Here is a 15473-nt window from a genome sequence, read left to right as displayed (position 1 = left end):
TGACTGCCTGTCTAGTTTGCTAGCTAAGATTTTGAAAGTATGATGTTGACATGATCAGTCCAATCAAAGCTACTGTACATATAACGTGATTTGACGTCATTTTATCTGTGGCCAATGACCTTGAGCCTTCTTGGATGGGCACTTCTAATGTAAATCTATGGCAGCACCCAAGGTGGCTTGAACTTTCTAGCTTTCCCTGTAGGTTTTGCGGTCATTCAGTGTCCCCATGAGTGATAGAACACTGAGCCAATCGTGGCACAACTAGAGAAGATTACCAACCCCTACACTCTGTGTTTTTCATCTGGCTGCCCCTCCGCCACAGAAAGCACTGAGCTGGACTGAAACACCGGCATTTTGGAGCTGCCTTTCTCAAGCAAAAAAAGAAAACATGTTTTTATGCGTCTTTATTAAATCAATAACTTATTTTTTACATTGTTTCCTCACTGATTTGTGACATGTATTAATGCCAAAATAACATGCAAAACAGGCCCCACCTGCCCTGAATGATGGGTCACCACTGAGAGAGAGAGGACAGAGAGAGACAGCAAGAGGATGAAAGAAAGAAATAGAAAGAGATAGCGGGGAGGAGAGATAAGGTAAACAGAAAGTCAGAGGAGAAAGAAAGGAAGAACAGAAAAGACAAGAGAGAAAGGGAGCGAGAGATAGTTAAATAGAGAGTGAATGCAGGGCTGGGAGCACCCGATAGGTGTTTTGCTCAGCAGCCCACTCTAAACATCATGCCTAACTGGTAGGGTGGAGGCTGTTTGCTGGACTGAGGAAGGGATCAGTCAGAAGAGGGGAGGATAAGAGAGGAGATGGAGAGTGGGAGAGAGCAAAGGAGAAGTGAAGAGGAGACAAGACAGCAGGAGAGGATTGAGTAGAAAGGTGATTGAAGAGGGGATGAAGAGATGAGGGGAAAGGAGAGGGAGATAGAAGAGGGGACGAGCTGGCCATGGTGAGGGAGAGAGCATGAATAACATCACACCCACGATGGCTGGATGTGGGGTAGGGAGAGGAGAGCAGGGAAGAGGGATGGGGCTCCTGTAGCCTATGTGCATAGGGAAACAGACCACTGCATCCTCCTGTCTTGCTCTCCTTCTCCCTTTCCCTGTTCGTTTCCTCAGCAACACGTATAGCTATGCTATGCACCCTGTACTTAACCACGCTACTTAACAATTACTCTCCCACAGTTTTATGATTGAACAAACCTGTCTATTTCCCTCTGTATCACTACAGTAGAACGAGAACACTGCTCTCTCTGTCTCTCTCTCTGTAATGCTCTGCTAACAGAGTTGTTGCGATAGTGGTGGTGGAAGGGGAGAGACAGAGCTGAAGAGGGAAGGGAGGCTAAGGAGGGAAGAGAAAGGAGGTTGAGTCACAGTCTAGAGACAATGTCTCCCAGGTCCTTCCAACCTTGACCCTCCTCATTCACGTAACCACATCTGTTACCCATGATAAACCCCGCCTCCCCCATCCATTCTGGCTAAAAGTGTATACATGGACTTTTATTTGAGGTTAAATATTGTACCATCCCATGTCTCCTCTCACAGGCGAATGACCTTAACTGACAGCTCATCTAGTTAGTGGCGTGTAAATATTTGGGAAGTGGGAAGGGAATGTGTAATTAGAGAAACCCCACCACCTAGTGGGGAGGTTGGGTCCTGAATGTGCTGATGGGCATTGGTGTAGACCTCATTTGAAACCATTTTTGTTAGCTTATAAACATGATTTAGGTCGCACAGTCTGAGGCGATATTTGTTGTTACATTTTCAGGTTACCATATGTGTGTGTTTATACTTGTACAGAGCAGTATGTACTGCTTTGCTTGTTATTTTTATATAACACAAAAACAGAATAGGACCACGTTTATAAAAAACTGGTATTATCCGGAAGTATCTGAAACACCCAAAGTCTTTCTTATAATGCCCTTGGACTAGTCTGATTAAATGCCATGTGACGAGCACACGCACACACACTGTGGCAAAATATGTGTGTTAAAATGTGAATTAAAACACAGAATAAAGAACCGAGAGGCCACAGTCCTTTCTTGGCTACAAGACCACACAACAGCCCTTAGACTAGTCCTCCACTACATCCTACTGTGGAGAGCTGTAATCTGGGTCAAGGACACTCCCTTACACATTAACAACACGAATAAGTCACTTGGTTTACGGACAATTGATTTGAAACCCATCGAGAGATTGAGTGACACCTCTGCTTGACCAAAATTCTGAAGCCATTAAAAGGACAGTTGAAACGGGCCATGAGAGGCACACAGACTTCAGACGAGAATGGTAACAATGTGGCCGGATGTCTGAATGCCTGTGTCCTCAGCCTGATAGTGTACGGCTTTAAGGGGAGACAGATACAACTTTAAGGGGATGAGGTTTGTCCATGTGACCTAATATTGACAGGGGGTTTGAGTATCGCTCAACACCCTAATTCGCCTGTACACCATGGCACTTCATGTAGATCTGAAAGGATTGGATGGGTATAAGCAATATGGTGAATATACTACCAAGCCCACCAGAGGGCAAAGTGAAGATATTACCCATTTCTATATTGCTAACAAAAAAAACTGTTCAAATCCAAACCTCTCAGATATAATAGAAATGCCACCGCCACACAGATGCACAAAATGCACCAGAATTTAGCAGCAAAACATGTCCTAAGGGTTGGGATTGGGCACAGGCAGGAGTCCTTTTTCTCAGACCCTCTCGTCAGAATCTCTTCACTGAGAACACCAGGCCATGTCTGTTGAGGCGGTCAATGAGAGTTGTCCTGGCAAATGCAGCTCCTGGACTGTACACTCCTCCCCTGTCAATCACAACATAGTGTTTACTTCTAGGTCCTGTACATGCATATATTACCATATATACAGTGCCTTGCGAAAGTATTCGGCCCCCTTGAACTTTGCGACCTTTTGCCACATTTCAGGCTTCAAACATAAAGATATAAAACTGTATTTTTTTGTAAAGAATCAACAACAAGTGGGACACAATAATGAAGTGGAACGACATTTATTGGATATTTTAAACTTCTTTAACAAATCAAAAACTGAAAAATTGGGCGTGCAAAATTATTCAGCCCCTTTACTGTCAGAGCAGCAAACTCTCTCCAGAAGTTCAGTGAGGATCTCTGAATGATCCAATGTTGACCTAAATGACTAATGATGATAAATACAATCCACCTGTGTGTATTCAAGTATCCGTATAAATGCACCTGCACTGTGATAGTCTCAGAGGTCCGTTAAAAGCGCAGAGAGCATCATGAAGAACAAGGAACACACCAGGCAGGTCCGAGATACTGTTGTGAAGAAGTTTAAAGCCGGATTTGGATACAGAAAGATTTCCCAAGCTTTAAACATCCCAAGGAGCACTGTGCAAGCGATAATATTGAAATGGAAGGAGTATCAGACCACTGCAAATCTACCATACCTGGCCGTCCCTCTAAACTTTCAGCTCATACAAGGAGAAGACTGATCAGAGATGCAGCCAAGAGGCCCATGATCACTCTGGATGAACTGCAGAGATCTACAGCTGAGGTGGGAGACTCTGTCCATAGGACAACAATCAGTCGTATATTGCACAAATCTGGCCTTTATGGAAGAGTGGCAAGAAGAAAGCCATTTCTTAAAGATATTCATAAAAAGTGTTGTTTAAAGTTTGCCACAAGCCACCTGGGAGACACACCAAACATGTGGAAGAAGGTGCTCTGGTCAGATGAAACCAAAATTGAACTTTTTGGCAACAATGCAAAACGTTATGTTTGGCGTAAAAGCAACACAGCTGAACACACCATCCCCACTGTCAAACATGGTGGTGGCAGCATCATGGTTTGGGCCTGCTTTTCTTCAGCAGGGACAGGGAAGATGGTTAAAATTGATGGGAAGATGGATGGAGCCAAATACAGGACCATTCTGGAAGAAAACCTGATGGAGTCTGCAAAAGACCTGAGACTGGGACGGAGATTTGTCTTCCAACAAGACAATGATCCAAAACATAAAGCAAAATCTACAATGGAATGGTTCAAAAATAAACATATCCAGGTGTTAGAATGGCCAAGTCAAAGTCCAGACCTGAATCCAATTGAGAATCTGTGGAAAGAACTGAAAACTGCTGTTCACAAATGCTCTCCATCCAACCTCACTGAGCTCGAGCTGTTTTGCAAGGAGGAATGGGAAAAGATTTCAGTCTCTCGATGTGCAAAACTGATAGAGACATACCCCAAGCGACTTACAGCTGTAATCGCAGCAAAAGGTGGTGCTACAAAGTATTAACTTAAGGGGGCTGAATAATTTTGCATGCCCAATTTTTCAGTTTTTGATTTGTTAAAAAAGTTTGAAATATCCAATAAATGTCGTTCCACTTCATGATTGTGTCCCACTTGTTGTTGATTCTTCACAAAAAATGTTTGAAGCCTGAAATGTGGCAAAAGGTCGCAAAGTTCGAGGGGGCCGAATACTTTCGCAAGGCACTGTATGTACTGTTACATTGTAATGATAGCTGCATATTTGATGTACCAGTGTGAACAGTAATGATAGCTGCATATTTGATGTACCAATGTGAACAGTAATGATAGCTGCATATTTGATGTACCAGTGTGTCTGACTTTATTCCTTGTAGAACTATAAAATATTCACGAGAGAGAGAGAGTGAGAGGCACCTGACTCACTTTATAGGAAGGAATTGTGGTTCATTCAGCACAGTGATAGCTGCCTGTACCATAGCAACAGGTGTGGCTACATAGCCAGGCTCTGTGGACCAATGAAAGTCAACATAGTTTATCAACAAAAACTATAGTACACCAATGATAATCAAAACAAAGAAAATAATAAGCACTGTGTGGACATTGGACAGAGCATGAATAGACATGACCCTGACCTGCATTACAACTAAACCAAAAACAAGGCTACAATCAGAGATAATGTATTACCTGCTCCGTGTATCTGGGTACAGATCCTAGCGTTGGGTCTTCCCTGAGACGGGTCCAGCCCCTCAGCATAGCCCTCCCCGAAAAACGTCAGACTGAAAGATGTTCCCTCCATCTGGGAGAGGAGAGAAGAGTCTTAGCGCTATATATATATATATGTGTGTGTTATCAACATTCTACAATGCCTGCATTCAAAACTTGACTTAAGCATGAAACGTTTACGGAGGTTCTTCTCACTAGACACATGGCTATGACCGGGCCATTCATGTACTGTTTCCATCGGGCCTGAGTCCACTACTGTACCTGCTTCCTGCTGGGTCCAGCCTTGGTGAACACGCCAAAGGAGAAGAACTCTGGAAACTGAGGAGGAGAAACATCAACCAATTCACCGGAAAATTGAGCTGATTACCTCCCATCTCCAACACAGGTCATTTCTCTTCTTCTTATCACTGTACAGTAACTGTATGTTATATTCACACAGATCTGACAGACCATTTGTTTGTGTCTTTTCTGCACTCCTTTAACTAACTACCCTTAATTAAGCCAACCAACTGTGACTGACTATTTTTACAAGATTGGTAACCAAACTACTTGGTTAATATAATTTCCACAGACATCTAATGTGGAGAAATACATTGTAGGGGCCCGGGTCAAAAGTAGTGAACTATATAGGGAATATGGTCTTGGGCTCTGGTCAAAAGTAGTGAACTATATAGGGAATATGGTCTTGGGCTCTGGTCAAAAGTAGTGAACTATATAGGGAATATGGTCTTGGGCTCTGGTCAAAAGTAGTGAACTATATAGACAATAGCCATTTTGGACACACACCGTAATGAGGAGCTTCCTTCCCAGGCCGAACTTCCCTAGGAACCAGAAGAGCAGGCCACCACAGAACATCTTTATCAACGACCAGACGCCACCGACCCCTACATATGCAGAGTACTGGACCTGAAGAGGGAGGCGGGAGGGGGAAAGAAAGGGAGAGAGAAAGAAAGAGAAGGGAACTCGATAAATAACTTTTAACTCCTGCATGCTCCTGTAAGCTACTGATGTCCCCTACTTCTAAATAGTACTCCCCCAGGCCATGGAAAGGCTAGAGAAAGGGCACATCACAGGCACTATAATCTCTAGTGCACTATATTGGCCAGGAGCAGTGTTGAGACACCCCACAGAGATAATGAGGAGAGAAAGATGATAAATCACTTGGAGCTGCTGTATGACTCATTATCATTTATCTCTCTCCATATGAAGAAAGACAGGGGTTCTTTACAATCTCTCTCCACATGAAGAAAGACAGGGGTTCTTTACAATCTCTCTCCACATGAAGAAAGACAGGGGTTCTTTACAATCTCTCTCCTCATGAAGAAAGACAGGGGTTCGTTACAATCTATCTCCACATGAAGAAAGACAGGGGTTCTTTACAATCTCTCTCCACATGAAGAAAGACAGGGGTTCTTTACAATCTCTCTCCACATGAAGAAAGACAGGGGTTCTTTACAATCTCTCTCCACATGAAGAAAGACAGGGGTTCTTTACAATCTCTCTCCACATGAAGAAAGACAGGGGTTCTTTACAATCTCTCTCCACATGAAGAAAGACAGGGGTTCTTTACAATCTCTCTCCACATGAAGAAAGACAGAGGTTCTTTACAATCTCTCTCCATATGAAGAAAGACAGGGGTTCTTTACAATCTCTCTCCATATGAAGAAAGACAGGGGTTCTTTACAATCTCTCTCTCTCTCGATATGAAGAAAGACAGGAATTCTTTACAATCTATTTTTCCCCACGTGAAGAAAGACAGGAATTCTTTACAATCTATTTTTCCCCACGTGAAGAAAGACAGGGGTTCTTTACAATCAATTTTTCCCCACGTGAAGACAGACAGGGGTTCTTTACAATCTATTTTTCCCCACGTGAAGAAAGACAGGGGTTCTTTACAGTCTATTTTTCCCCACGTGAAGAAAGACATGGGTTCTTTACAATCCATTTCTCTCCACATTGGATGTTTGTGAGTAAATGAGGCTTCATTATATAGTTTCATAGGAAGCTAGTAAATGGAATAAAAGTTTGACAGACAGAGTTGTTTGACCTAATTAGGAGTTGTGAAAGCAAGGAAGGGGAGAGACACGTAGATACGGAGGTAGACTATGGACATGACAGAATAATAACGTAATTTCGCGGACATACCGTCATACGCGCATACAAAACAGGAATCAAACCTACTATTGAGGCGCTGCAAGTGCCATGCTCTACCAACTGAGCTACAGAGGAGCGTGTACCCCTCTGGGTATTGTATGTGGCAGTAGATGGGGTTTGACAGCGGTCTCTGTATTGAGCAGGTTGTATAGACTAGCCATAATGGATAAAATACTGGGCAAAGGAGGGGTAGCCTGGGTACCAGTCTGTTTCTGCTTTAGCCAACTGATTGTTTTCTTGCCATGCCAAACCTCTGCGCATCAGCAAGACCACAATGTGGCATCGTTGAGTGACTGAACGCAGGCAGCCAGTCAGGCAATAGAGGTGTGTGGTTGTGTTAGATCTTACTGGTAACTCCTGATGGCCCTCATATAGGAAGCGCTGGGATCTCCTGACTACTGATGGGTCTGAGCCCATGAAGGGTATGGCATACTGGTCAATCTCCTTACTGAAGAAGAGGCTACCCCTGAGGAATACACACACACACACACACACACACACACACACACACAAGTCAGTTTACTTCCAAATACACTCTCAAATTTTCAGCATCAGCATCCCACAGAATTCAGCACAGACAGACGCCATCAACTCATTTCATCTATGTTGATAGACAAGTCCTCTAAATCCACTTCAGCATTGCCAAGCAACAACTGTGCCATACCAATCAAATGCAATGACTTTGAATGGAAATGGAGTGAACACAGACTGTCTGTACATCATACCTCTTCTTGACCGTGGCTCCTACAACTGGGAGAGGTTGGTGGCCAAATTTCTTCCTCAACTTCCTCAGGGAGCCGCTGTCTGCAAAGCCGTAGATGGCGGACTGCCATGTGCCGTCGTGGGCACAGCCTCCCTACAGGGAAGGAATATCCCAAAGCTTAATCCAAGTCACCATGACAACAAACAAACTATTAAAGGAATGGTTCACTCCAAAATAAAAGTCTATCAGAATTCCCCATGACAACAAACAAATAGTTTGTTGACATTTTCAGACCTCAAAAGTGGTTTACTAGTCCGCGTCCCATGCCATTTGTTGTGTCAAACGAAATGGTGAAATTAGATGGTGCCTATAGTTCCTATTCATTCAGGATTGAGGCATATAGCTGGATCTAAACAAAACAATGGTGTGGACCTTGGAATCATCTCAAGAGTAGATCACGTGTAATGACTACATTTCCCATAGTGCATGTAGGAAACCGGAAGTGATAGAGCTGTCTACCTCAGGACCAGTGTGTATAGTCAGGAAGCTCTCCACAGCTGTCAGTGTTCCTGTTAACAGATATGACACAGGGTTATTGTACATCCTTTACTCAAGGACAGACTGGACGAGCACACCGATAGAAACCTCATTGGAAAAGGGAACTAACGCAGTGAGTTAATTGTGTACTGTAGCTGTATCGCCCTGTTTGGAATTCAGCTAAAAACACAAACATCTTCTTTGCCAAAAATGGTGCTGTAATTCATCATTGATAACAGGAAAAACACCAGTAAAGCAGAAAGAGCCTGCAGATACAATGTCAAGGGCAAAAATAAGTATGAGAACTGTGTCTTCTTCACAGGTGGCTGCCATCACAAACCCAGAGACACAAACAAGTGCTGTTTCTCTATAATAAAACATATTTAAAAAAAAACATTCACACCCCCCACTTAACAGTGTAGCTCTCTACCTTTAAACTGGTTCTTTGTGTACAGGATGCCCATGTCAGCTGGTATGGAGTCAAAGCCACAGCTGCCAATCACATACACTCCACTGTCCATCGCTCTGCTGTGGTACTCCAGTTGCATTCTCTCCAGGAACTACGGAGCCACAACACAAGGCCACCGTAAAAACACCTAGCAGAGAGACATGGGGTGCATCCCAAAAGGCATGCACTGCTTTCGACCAGACTATGTTGGCAATAGGGATGATATGAGCATAAAGCTCCTAAAATCCGAATGCATATCCTACCATCGTTGTCTCTGTAAAGACAGTAATAAAACTAGGTTGGAGGCCGAGGCTAGAGAAGGCACTGAATTGAGCCATAAAGACGGACATTTAATATGATGGTGTTGTGTAACGACAGAGCCTACTACCTGAGGTTCTCCACAGATGTCTACGCAGTGGGCTCCATTCTCTATGCAGGCCTTAACCACTGGCTCACCATAGAACCTGTACTAGGGAGACAAGAAAAAGGACTCCATAAGATTTGGGTGTTAATGGAGGTATGGGTGTGTGTGTGTGTGTGTCATCAACCCTTTATCAAAAGTATCATCTCCCTATCAAATTGCCATACCTTTGCAATTGACCACATGCTATTACGGTTCCATACGCACTGGTAAAGCTGAGTCGACTGTACTGTACAGCAGTACCGTGGCCACAGCTACACAGGCAGCATATTCTTAACAAGCTTTCCAATTATCATTGGGGACAAGAGTAACTTGGGAGTCTGGACAAATGACACCCCAAAAAGCCAGCCCTCATCCCAGGTATCAATAACAACAACACTCAGTATTACTGTAGACTTACTGGCCCCACACAGTTGAGAACAACCAGTCCTTGTTGGCACATGATGGCCAATGAATCTGCTTGGGAAACATCAGCCACAATGATTTCAACTTCAGTCCTTAACTCCGGCTTACCTGGAAACAGAGAGCATTTAGAAAGGGAAAGGGGAATACCTAGTCTGTTGTACAACTGCATGTACTCAACTGAAATGTGTCTTCCGCGTTTAACCCAACCCCTCTGAATCACTGATCATATTGTTTGCATTGGTGACCATTACTAAGCAAGTCGCAAGCCAGTGGGATCAATATCAACTAAGATTAAACAGCAGAGTCCCTGTGTACCCAGTTAAATATCAAGACACCTGTTTAACGGTCAAGTTCAGCAGTGTTGTTGTTCACCCGTAGAAAACAACGGACACTGCGTGCCCATACAACAAAACAAACAAACAAAAAAAGGTTCCTGAGGGGTTCTTTGTCAGAGGTCATATGTGTAACCATTTTTCAGGTCGGGTTCTTCACTGCTGTGATGGCTGTGAAGACCCATCCTGTTCTTTCCATCTCCTCCATGTTTTGCTTTATGCCATGAAACGATAGATTGTTAAAAAGGTTCCTGTAATTTTACAGTACAGTAGAGGCTACTGGTTGCAGTGAAAGTACAGTAAACCACAAGTTAGTGAATGTTGTGTATTTGTGCCCAGTGTTGTACCAGTTTAAGTGGTTGGTGGTTATGTCGTTAAAGGTTGAGCACCTCTTTTACTTGTAACACTGACAGTTCTGCAATCTTTGGGACCATGAAGAGCTGCACTGTTAAGAGGTTACTGTGCAGTGTTTCCCCTGGGATTTTTTTTTCAGCAGTGGTGGCAAGGTTAGCAGGGGGGTGGGTGTGCATTGTTACTAGTGTTAGCGCAATGATATGCTAGCTGTTCCCATAGACTTCCAGTCATGGAGCCAATGACTATCCATTTAAAAGCGCATCTCGACAGAAATGTCTAAGAGGACTTCATATTTTTTTGCCGCTGTGGCAACAATTTGAATGAATATAGGGCAAACACCGCGGTGTATTTCACAGTAACTTAATGGCCGTTAGCTGACTGGAAGTTTGCGTTACCTAACTGGCAACTAGCTGTCAGAAGTTAGTGTAAAATTCACAGTAACTTACTGTACTTTCACTGAACTATACTGATTACAAGCTTAACATTAGTTGACAACTACTAAGAATCCTTTGTGGTTAGCACACTTGGATCTCAGCCTCAACTGGCCTCAACCTCATTTTTGACAACCAACTGACTGTCCAGCCACACCATCTGGTCAGTGAGTGCGACAGAAATTAGTCACAGGAAGTTACTGAATTTTAAAATAACTACTTGCAGCAAGCGGACAGTAAATTATATACGGGGAAAAAAATTAAATGTACCATTATACTAGATTTGCGCACATGTATCCTTAATGGCACTGACCAGTCCTCACCGATAGGCGAGTACCTAACAGTGTATGCCATAAACACATCTGAAGTATCCTATAAGTATATCTGTAGACCTGTCATTGGTTTTACCTGGAACCAGAGGGTTCTTCATGAGGGTTCTAAATGGAACTCAAAAGGGTTCCCCTACAGGGACAAATCAAAGGGTTCTATGTGGCACCCCAAAAGGTTCCCCCATAGGGACAGATGACAGAATCCTGCAACAAGAGGGTTCTATGTAGAACCCAATTGGGTTACCCTAAAGGGTCAAAACAAAACTAAACCCAGGGTTCCTTGTGAGATTAATATATATATACAGTGCCTTGCGAAAGTATTCGGCCCCCTTGAACTTTGCGACCTTTTGCCACATTTCAGGCTTCAAACATAAAGATATAAAACTGTATTTTTTTGTGAAGAATCAACAACAAGTGGGACACAATCATGAAGTGGAACGACATTTATTGGATATTTCAAACTTTTTTAACAAATCAAAAACTGAAAAATTGGGCGTGCAAAATTATTCAGCCCCTTTACTTTCAGTGCAGCAAACTCTCTCCAGAAGTTCAGTGAGAATCTCTGAATGATCCAATGTTGACCTAAATGACTAATGATGATAAATACAATCCACCTGTGTGTAATCAAGTATCCGTATAAATGCACCTGCACTGTGATAGTCTCAGAGGTCCGTTAAAAGCGCAGAGAGCATCATGAAGAACAAGGAACACACCAGGCAGGTTCGAGATACTGTTGTGAAGAAGTTTAAAGCCGGATTTGGATACAAAAAGATTTCCCAAGCTTTAAACATCCCAAGGAGCACTGTGCAAGCGATAATATTGAAATGGAAGGAGTATCAGACCACTGCAAATCTACCAAGACCTGGCCGTCCCTCTAAACTTTCAGCTCATACAAGGAGAAGACTGATCAGAGATGCAGCCAAGAGGCCCATGATCACTCTGGATGAACTGCAGAGATCTACAGCTGAGGTGGGAGACTCTGTCCATAGGACAACATTCAGTCGTATATTGCACAAATCTGGCCTTTATGGGAGAGTGGCAAGAAGAAAGCCATTTCTTAAAGATATCCATAAAAAGTGTTGTTTAAAGTTTGCCACAAGCCACCTGGGAGACACACCAAACATGTGGAAGAAGGTGCTCTGGTCAGATGAAACCAAAATTGAACTTTTTGGCAACAATGCAAAACGTTAAGTTTGGCGTAAAAGCAACACAGCTGAACACACCATCCCCACTGTCAAACATGGTGGTGGCAGCATCATGGTTTGGGCCTGCTTTTCTTCAGCAGGGACAGGGAAGATGGTTAAAATTGATGGGAAGATGGATGGAGCCAAATAAAGGGCCATTCTGGAAGAAAACCTGATGGAGTCTGCAAAAGACCTGAGACTGGGATGGAGATTTGTCTTCCAACAAGACAATGATCCAAAACATAAAGCAAAATCTACAATGGAATGGTTCAAAAATAAACATATCCAGGTGTTAGAATGGCCAAGTCAAAGTCCAGACCTGAATCCAATCGAGAATCTGTGGAAAGAACTGAAAACTGCTGTTCACAAATGCTCTCCATCCAACCTCACTGAGCTCGAGCTGTTTTGCAAGGAGGAATGGGAAAAAAATGTCAGTCTCTCGATGTGCAAAACTGATAGAGACATACCCCAAGCGACTTACAGCTGTAATCGCAGCAAAAGGTGGCGCTACAAAGTATTAACTTAAGGGGGCTGAATAATTTTGCACGCCCAATTTTTCAGTTTTTGATTTGTTAAAAAAGTTTGAAATATCCAATAAATGTCGTTCCACTTCATGATTGTGTCCCACTTGTTGTTGATTCTTCACAAAAAAATACAGTTTTATATCTTTATGTTTGAAGCCTGAAATGTGGCAAAAGGTCGCAAAGTTCAAGGGGGCCGAATACTTTCGCAAGGCACTATATATATATATATACACAGAAACATCACCTTAATCCAGCTCTAACAATAAAGTATATTTTTGTATATTCCCTTACAAAAAATGATTTCAGTTTTGAACCTGCAGTAAAAGTGCAGTAACTGCAGTCCACTGTTGTATTTTGGACACAGTAATTGCAGAATAACTGCCGTGTACAGCTGCTGTTATACTCCACTCTAACTGCAGTTACACTGCAAAATTACTGCTGTAAAAAAAAGTGTATTTTGGAGGCAGTATTTGCGTGCACTATGACTGCAAATTATTTTTCCTAAGGGTATACCATATTTTCACTGCAACCAGAAACCGGGATTTTATATTTTACAGTGTAATGAAGAACCCTCTGGTTCTATCAGTGCAATGAAGAACCGTACAAATTGTTATACAAAGATGTATTGGAAGAACCGCTATAAAAATGGTTCCCCTGCAGAGAAACTGAAGAGACCTTTGTAACTAGCACCTTTTACAAAAAATGCAAGTGTATAGGCCTTGTTGTTTAAAAGCAACTGAAACCGTTGCCGCTGTTAATCGTTATACAGTAGTAGCCTAGTCAAACCATGCTTGACATAAAATCATTATTTTACTGGCAGCAGGCACTCGCTTATCTTTTCTGATTAGTGGCAAACACGTACGGAGGGTCTCGGCGGCTTGGTTCAGAACTCCCTCCAGACGCTGTCTGCTACGCCCGGCCAAGGCCCATTTCAGAGACCCGCTGGGTCCTTCGAAGGCGCTCCGGGCTACCTCTTCCACCACAAACTGCCCGGTAAAACCGGAGGCTCCGAATATTATAATATGATAAGGTCTGGTAGAGGTTACAGTCGCCATTGCGCACTAAAACGTCCGTTTACTGTAGCCTAGTTTACGCAAAGTGACGCGCAAAAAGATTTGTTCTCGTAGTGTTTCGTATGAATCAACTGACTACAATGTTAACCAATGCATTCGGTATTACTGCAATGTTTGGAAAAAAAGAATATATATCGAGATTGAAATACTACAGCTGAGATATGTAAAACCACATGGTAGGCATAATATGGATATCCGAAATAACGCGACCTTTGCCTTAAAACATAAACTACGCAACAATATTGCATGAGTCGACTGAGCTCTAGCCCAACGCTTGATAGTACGTAGTATAAATACACAATTCTAGAATAATGGTGGCTGGTTTGGTTTCATGGTGCACTGAGACATCTTGTGACCTGTTGGTGGTATTACATCTTGAGAGGAGCGCCGTAGGCTACAACATTGCACAACTCATGCCAATGTGAACAATGAATTAACATCTCTTACCAAGTTTCTTTTATATAATTTATGTATAAAGAAAACAAGTAAACAAAAATACTGCAACATATAAACATGGATTGGATGATGCAACACAATTGCAAACAACATAGGCTGCTACAGTGACAATTAGAGGCAACATTCATTGACATTACTCAACCACAGCCATCTACGACTTATTTCAATCCATATATTGTCTTTTGCAAGTTTTAAATTGGCACAGTACCAGTAATCAAAGGTGTCAGCTAGAGAGAACTTGCAGGGATTTGTAGTTTTGCATGATGTCTACTTTGACTATAATGAGCATTTTCGAAACTGAGTGTAAATAGAGCCGAATATATTGATAAAAGTCACCTTGTCCGAGAGAGATTTAAATGGTTATCTAAACGTCACACCAGGGTACGCCTACATGAAGCACAGCCCTTATTTTAAGTTTCTCAAATTCCCTATTGGAAAAATTAATGGTGGAAAAACAATTGGAACCATTTCCCCATTTGACCGCTAGGTTTTAGGTTATCTCCACTGTGGGGCTCTATGTTCCCACATTAGCTGAGACTGCATTCAGGTCAACGCTGCAGATGTCGCTTCAATATGAAATTACCTTTCAAATTATTTATATCACGCAAATCTGCAACGCTTCAGTGATACAGATTGAATAGCACTCTTGGAGAGCATATGGGAGGAAATACTACTTTTACCAGACACCAATGTCAGACAATGGATAGAAGATCATGCCCATTAGAGTAAGTAGTATGTCATTAGGGACATTCCAATGCCAAACTGTGACTTTCTGTCTTGATTTCCTTCAAACACATTCACAAAACCAAGCACTAGGTTTAGAACAGGGTTCTCCAACTCTGGTCCTGGAAATCTACTGGGTGTGCAAAAAAAGTAGTAAGTAGTTGCAAAGTTGCTAAAAATGGCTAAAGTTATCCGTGATGAGATTCGAACATGCAACCAACCGTTGGTTTGCTAGATGTTTGAGTTACCTTCCCTGTGTTGCTAGACATTTGAGTTGCCCACCCTCCCTCTCCACTTTCGTTTTTGCCTTAAGTAAACTTACGTCTTAAGCAGCCATACTGAACGTAACATATTATACTAATTTGAGTGTCCCCAGATTTTTGTTTACTATGTTACGTCTAGTCTATGAGACCAGCCTGGACATA

The 15473-nt window shown here is 42.6% G+C and overlaps 1 protein-coding gene across 1 annotated transcript; it reads right to left on the bottom strand.

The window, feature by feature from the left end:
* Positions 1-389: 389 nt before the first annotated feature.
* Positions 390-14212, bottom strand: LOC110529838 (saccharopine dehydrogenase-like oxidoreductase). The gene is made up of 12 exons (XM_021612428.3): positions 13659-14212; positions 9638-9750; positions 9205-9285; positions 8799-8928; positions 8351-8400; positions 7854-7984; positions 7477-7594; positions 5761-5880; positions 5236-5292; positions 4936-5047; positions 4675-4756; positions 390-2817 (listed from the first exon to the last, which is right to left on the bottom strand). The coding sequence occupies exons 1-12, from the start codon at positions 13849-13851 to the stop codon at positions 2721-2723; spliced, it is 1284 nt and encodes a 427-aa protein (XP_021468103.1). The 5' UTR covers positions 13852-14212; the 3' UTR covers positions 390-2720.
* Positions 14213-15473: the final 1261 nt, after the last annotated feature.

The sequence above is a fragment of the Oncorhynchus mykiss genome, chromosome 8 (assembly GCF_057628025.1).
Source record: "Oncorhynchus mykiss isolate SJ-2025 chromosome 8, ASM5762802v1, whole genome shotgun sequence".
In the NCBI taxonomy this organism is placed as follows: domain Eukaryota; kingdom Metazoa; phylum Chordata; class Actinopteri; order Salmoniformes; family Salmonidae; genus Oncorhynchus; species Oncorhynchus mykiss.
Note: the sequence above shows the minus strand (reverse complement) of the source record. Positions and strands in the feature narration are given on the sequence as shown.

What these genes read in the sequence shown, in the direction of transcription:
- LOC110529838 (XM_021612428.3), bottom strand. Translation starts at nt 13,851, where the DNA reads ATGGCGACTGTAACCTCTACCAGACCTTATCATATTATAATATTCGGA. An exon ending in ACATCTGTGGAGAACCTCAG is followed by an intron (nt 8,929 to 9,204) that starts GTAGTAGGCTCT and finishes GTGGCTCCGTAG; the next exon opens with TTCCTGGAGAGAATGCAACT. An exon ending in GGAGCCACGGTCAAGAAGAG is followed by an intron (nt 7,595 to 7,853) that starts GTATGATGTACA and finishes TGTATTCCTCAG; the next exon opens with GGGTAGCCTCTTCTTCAGTA.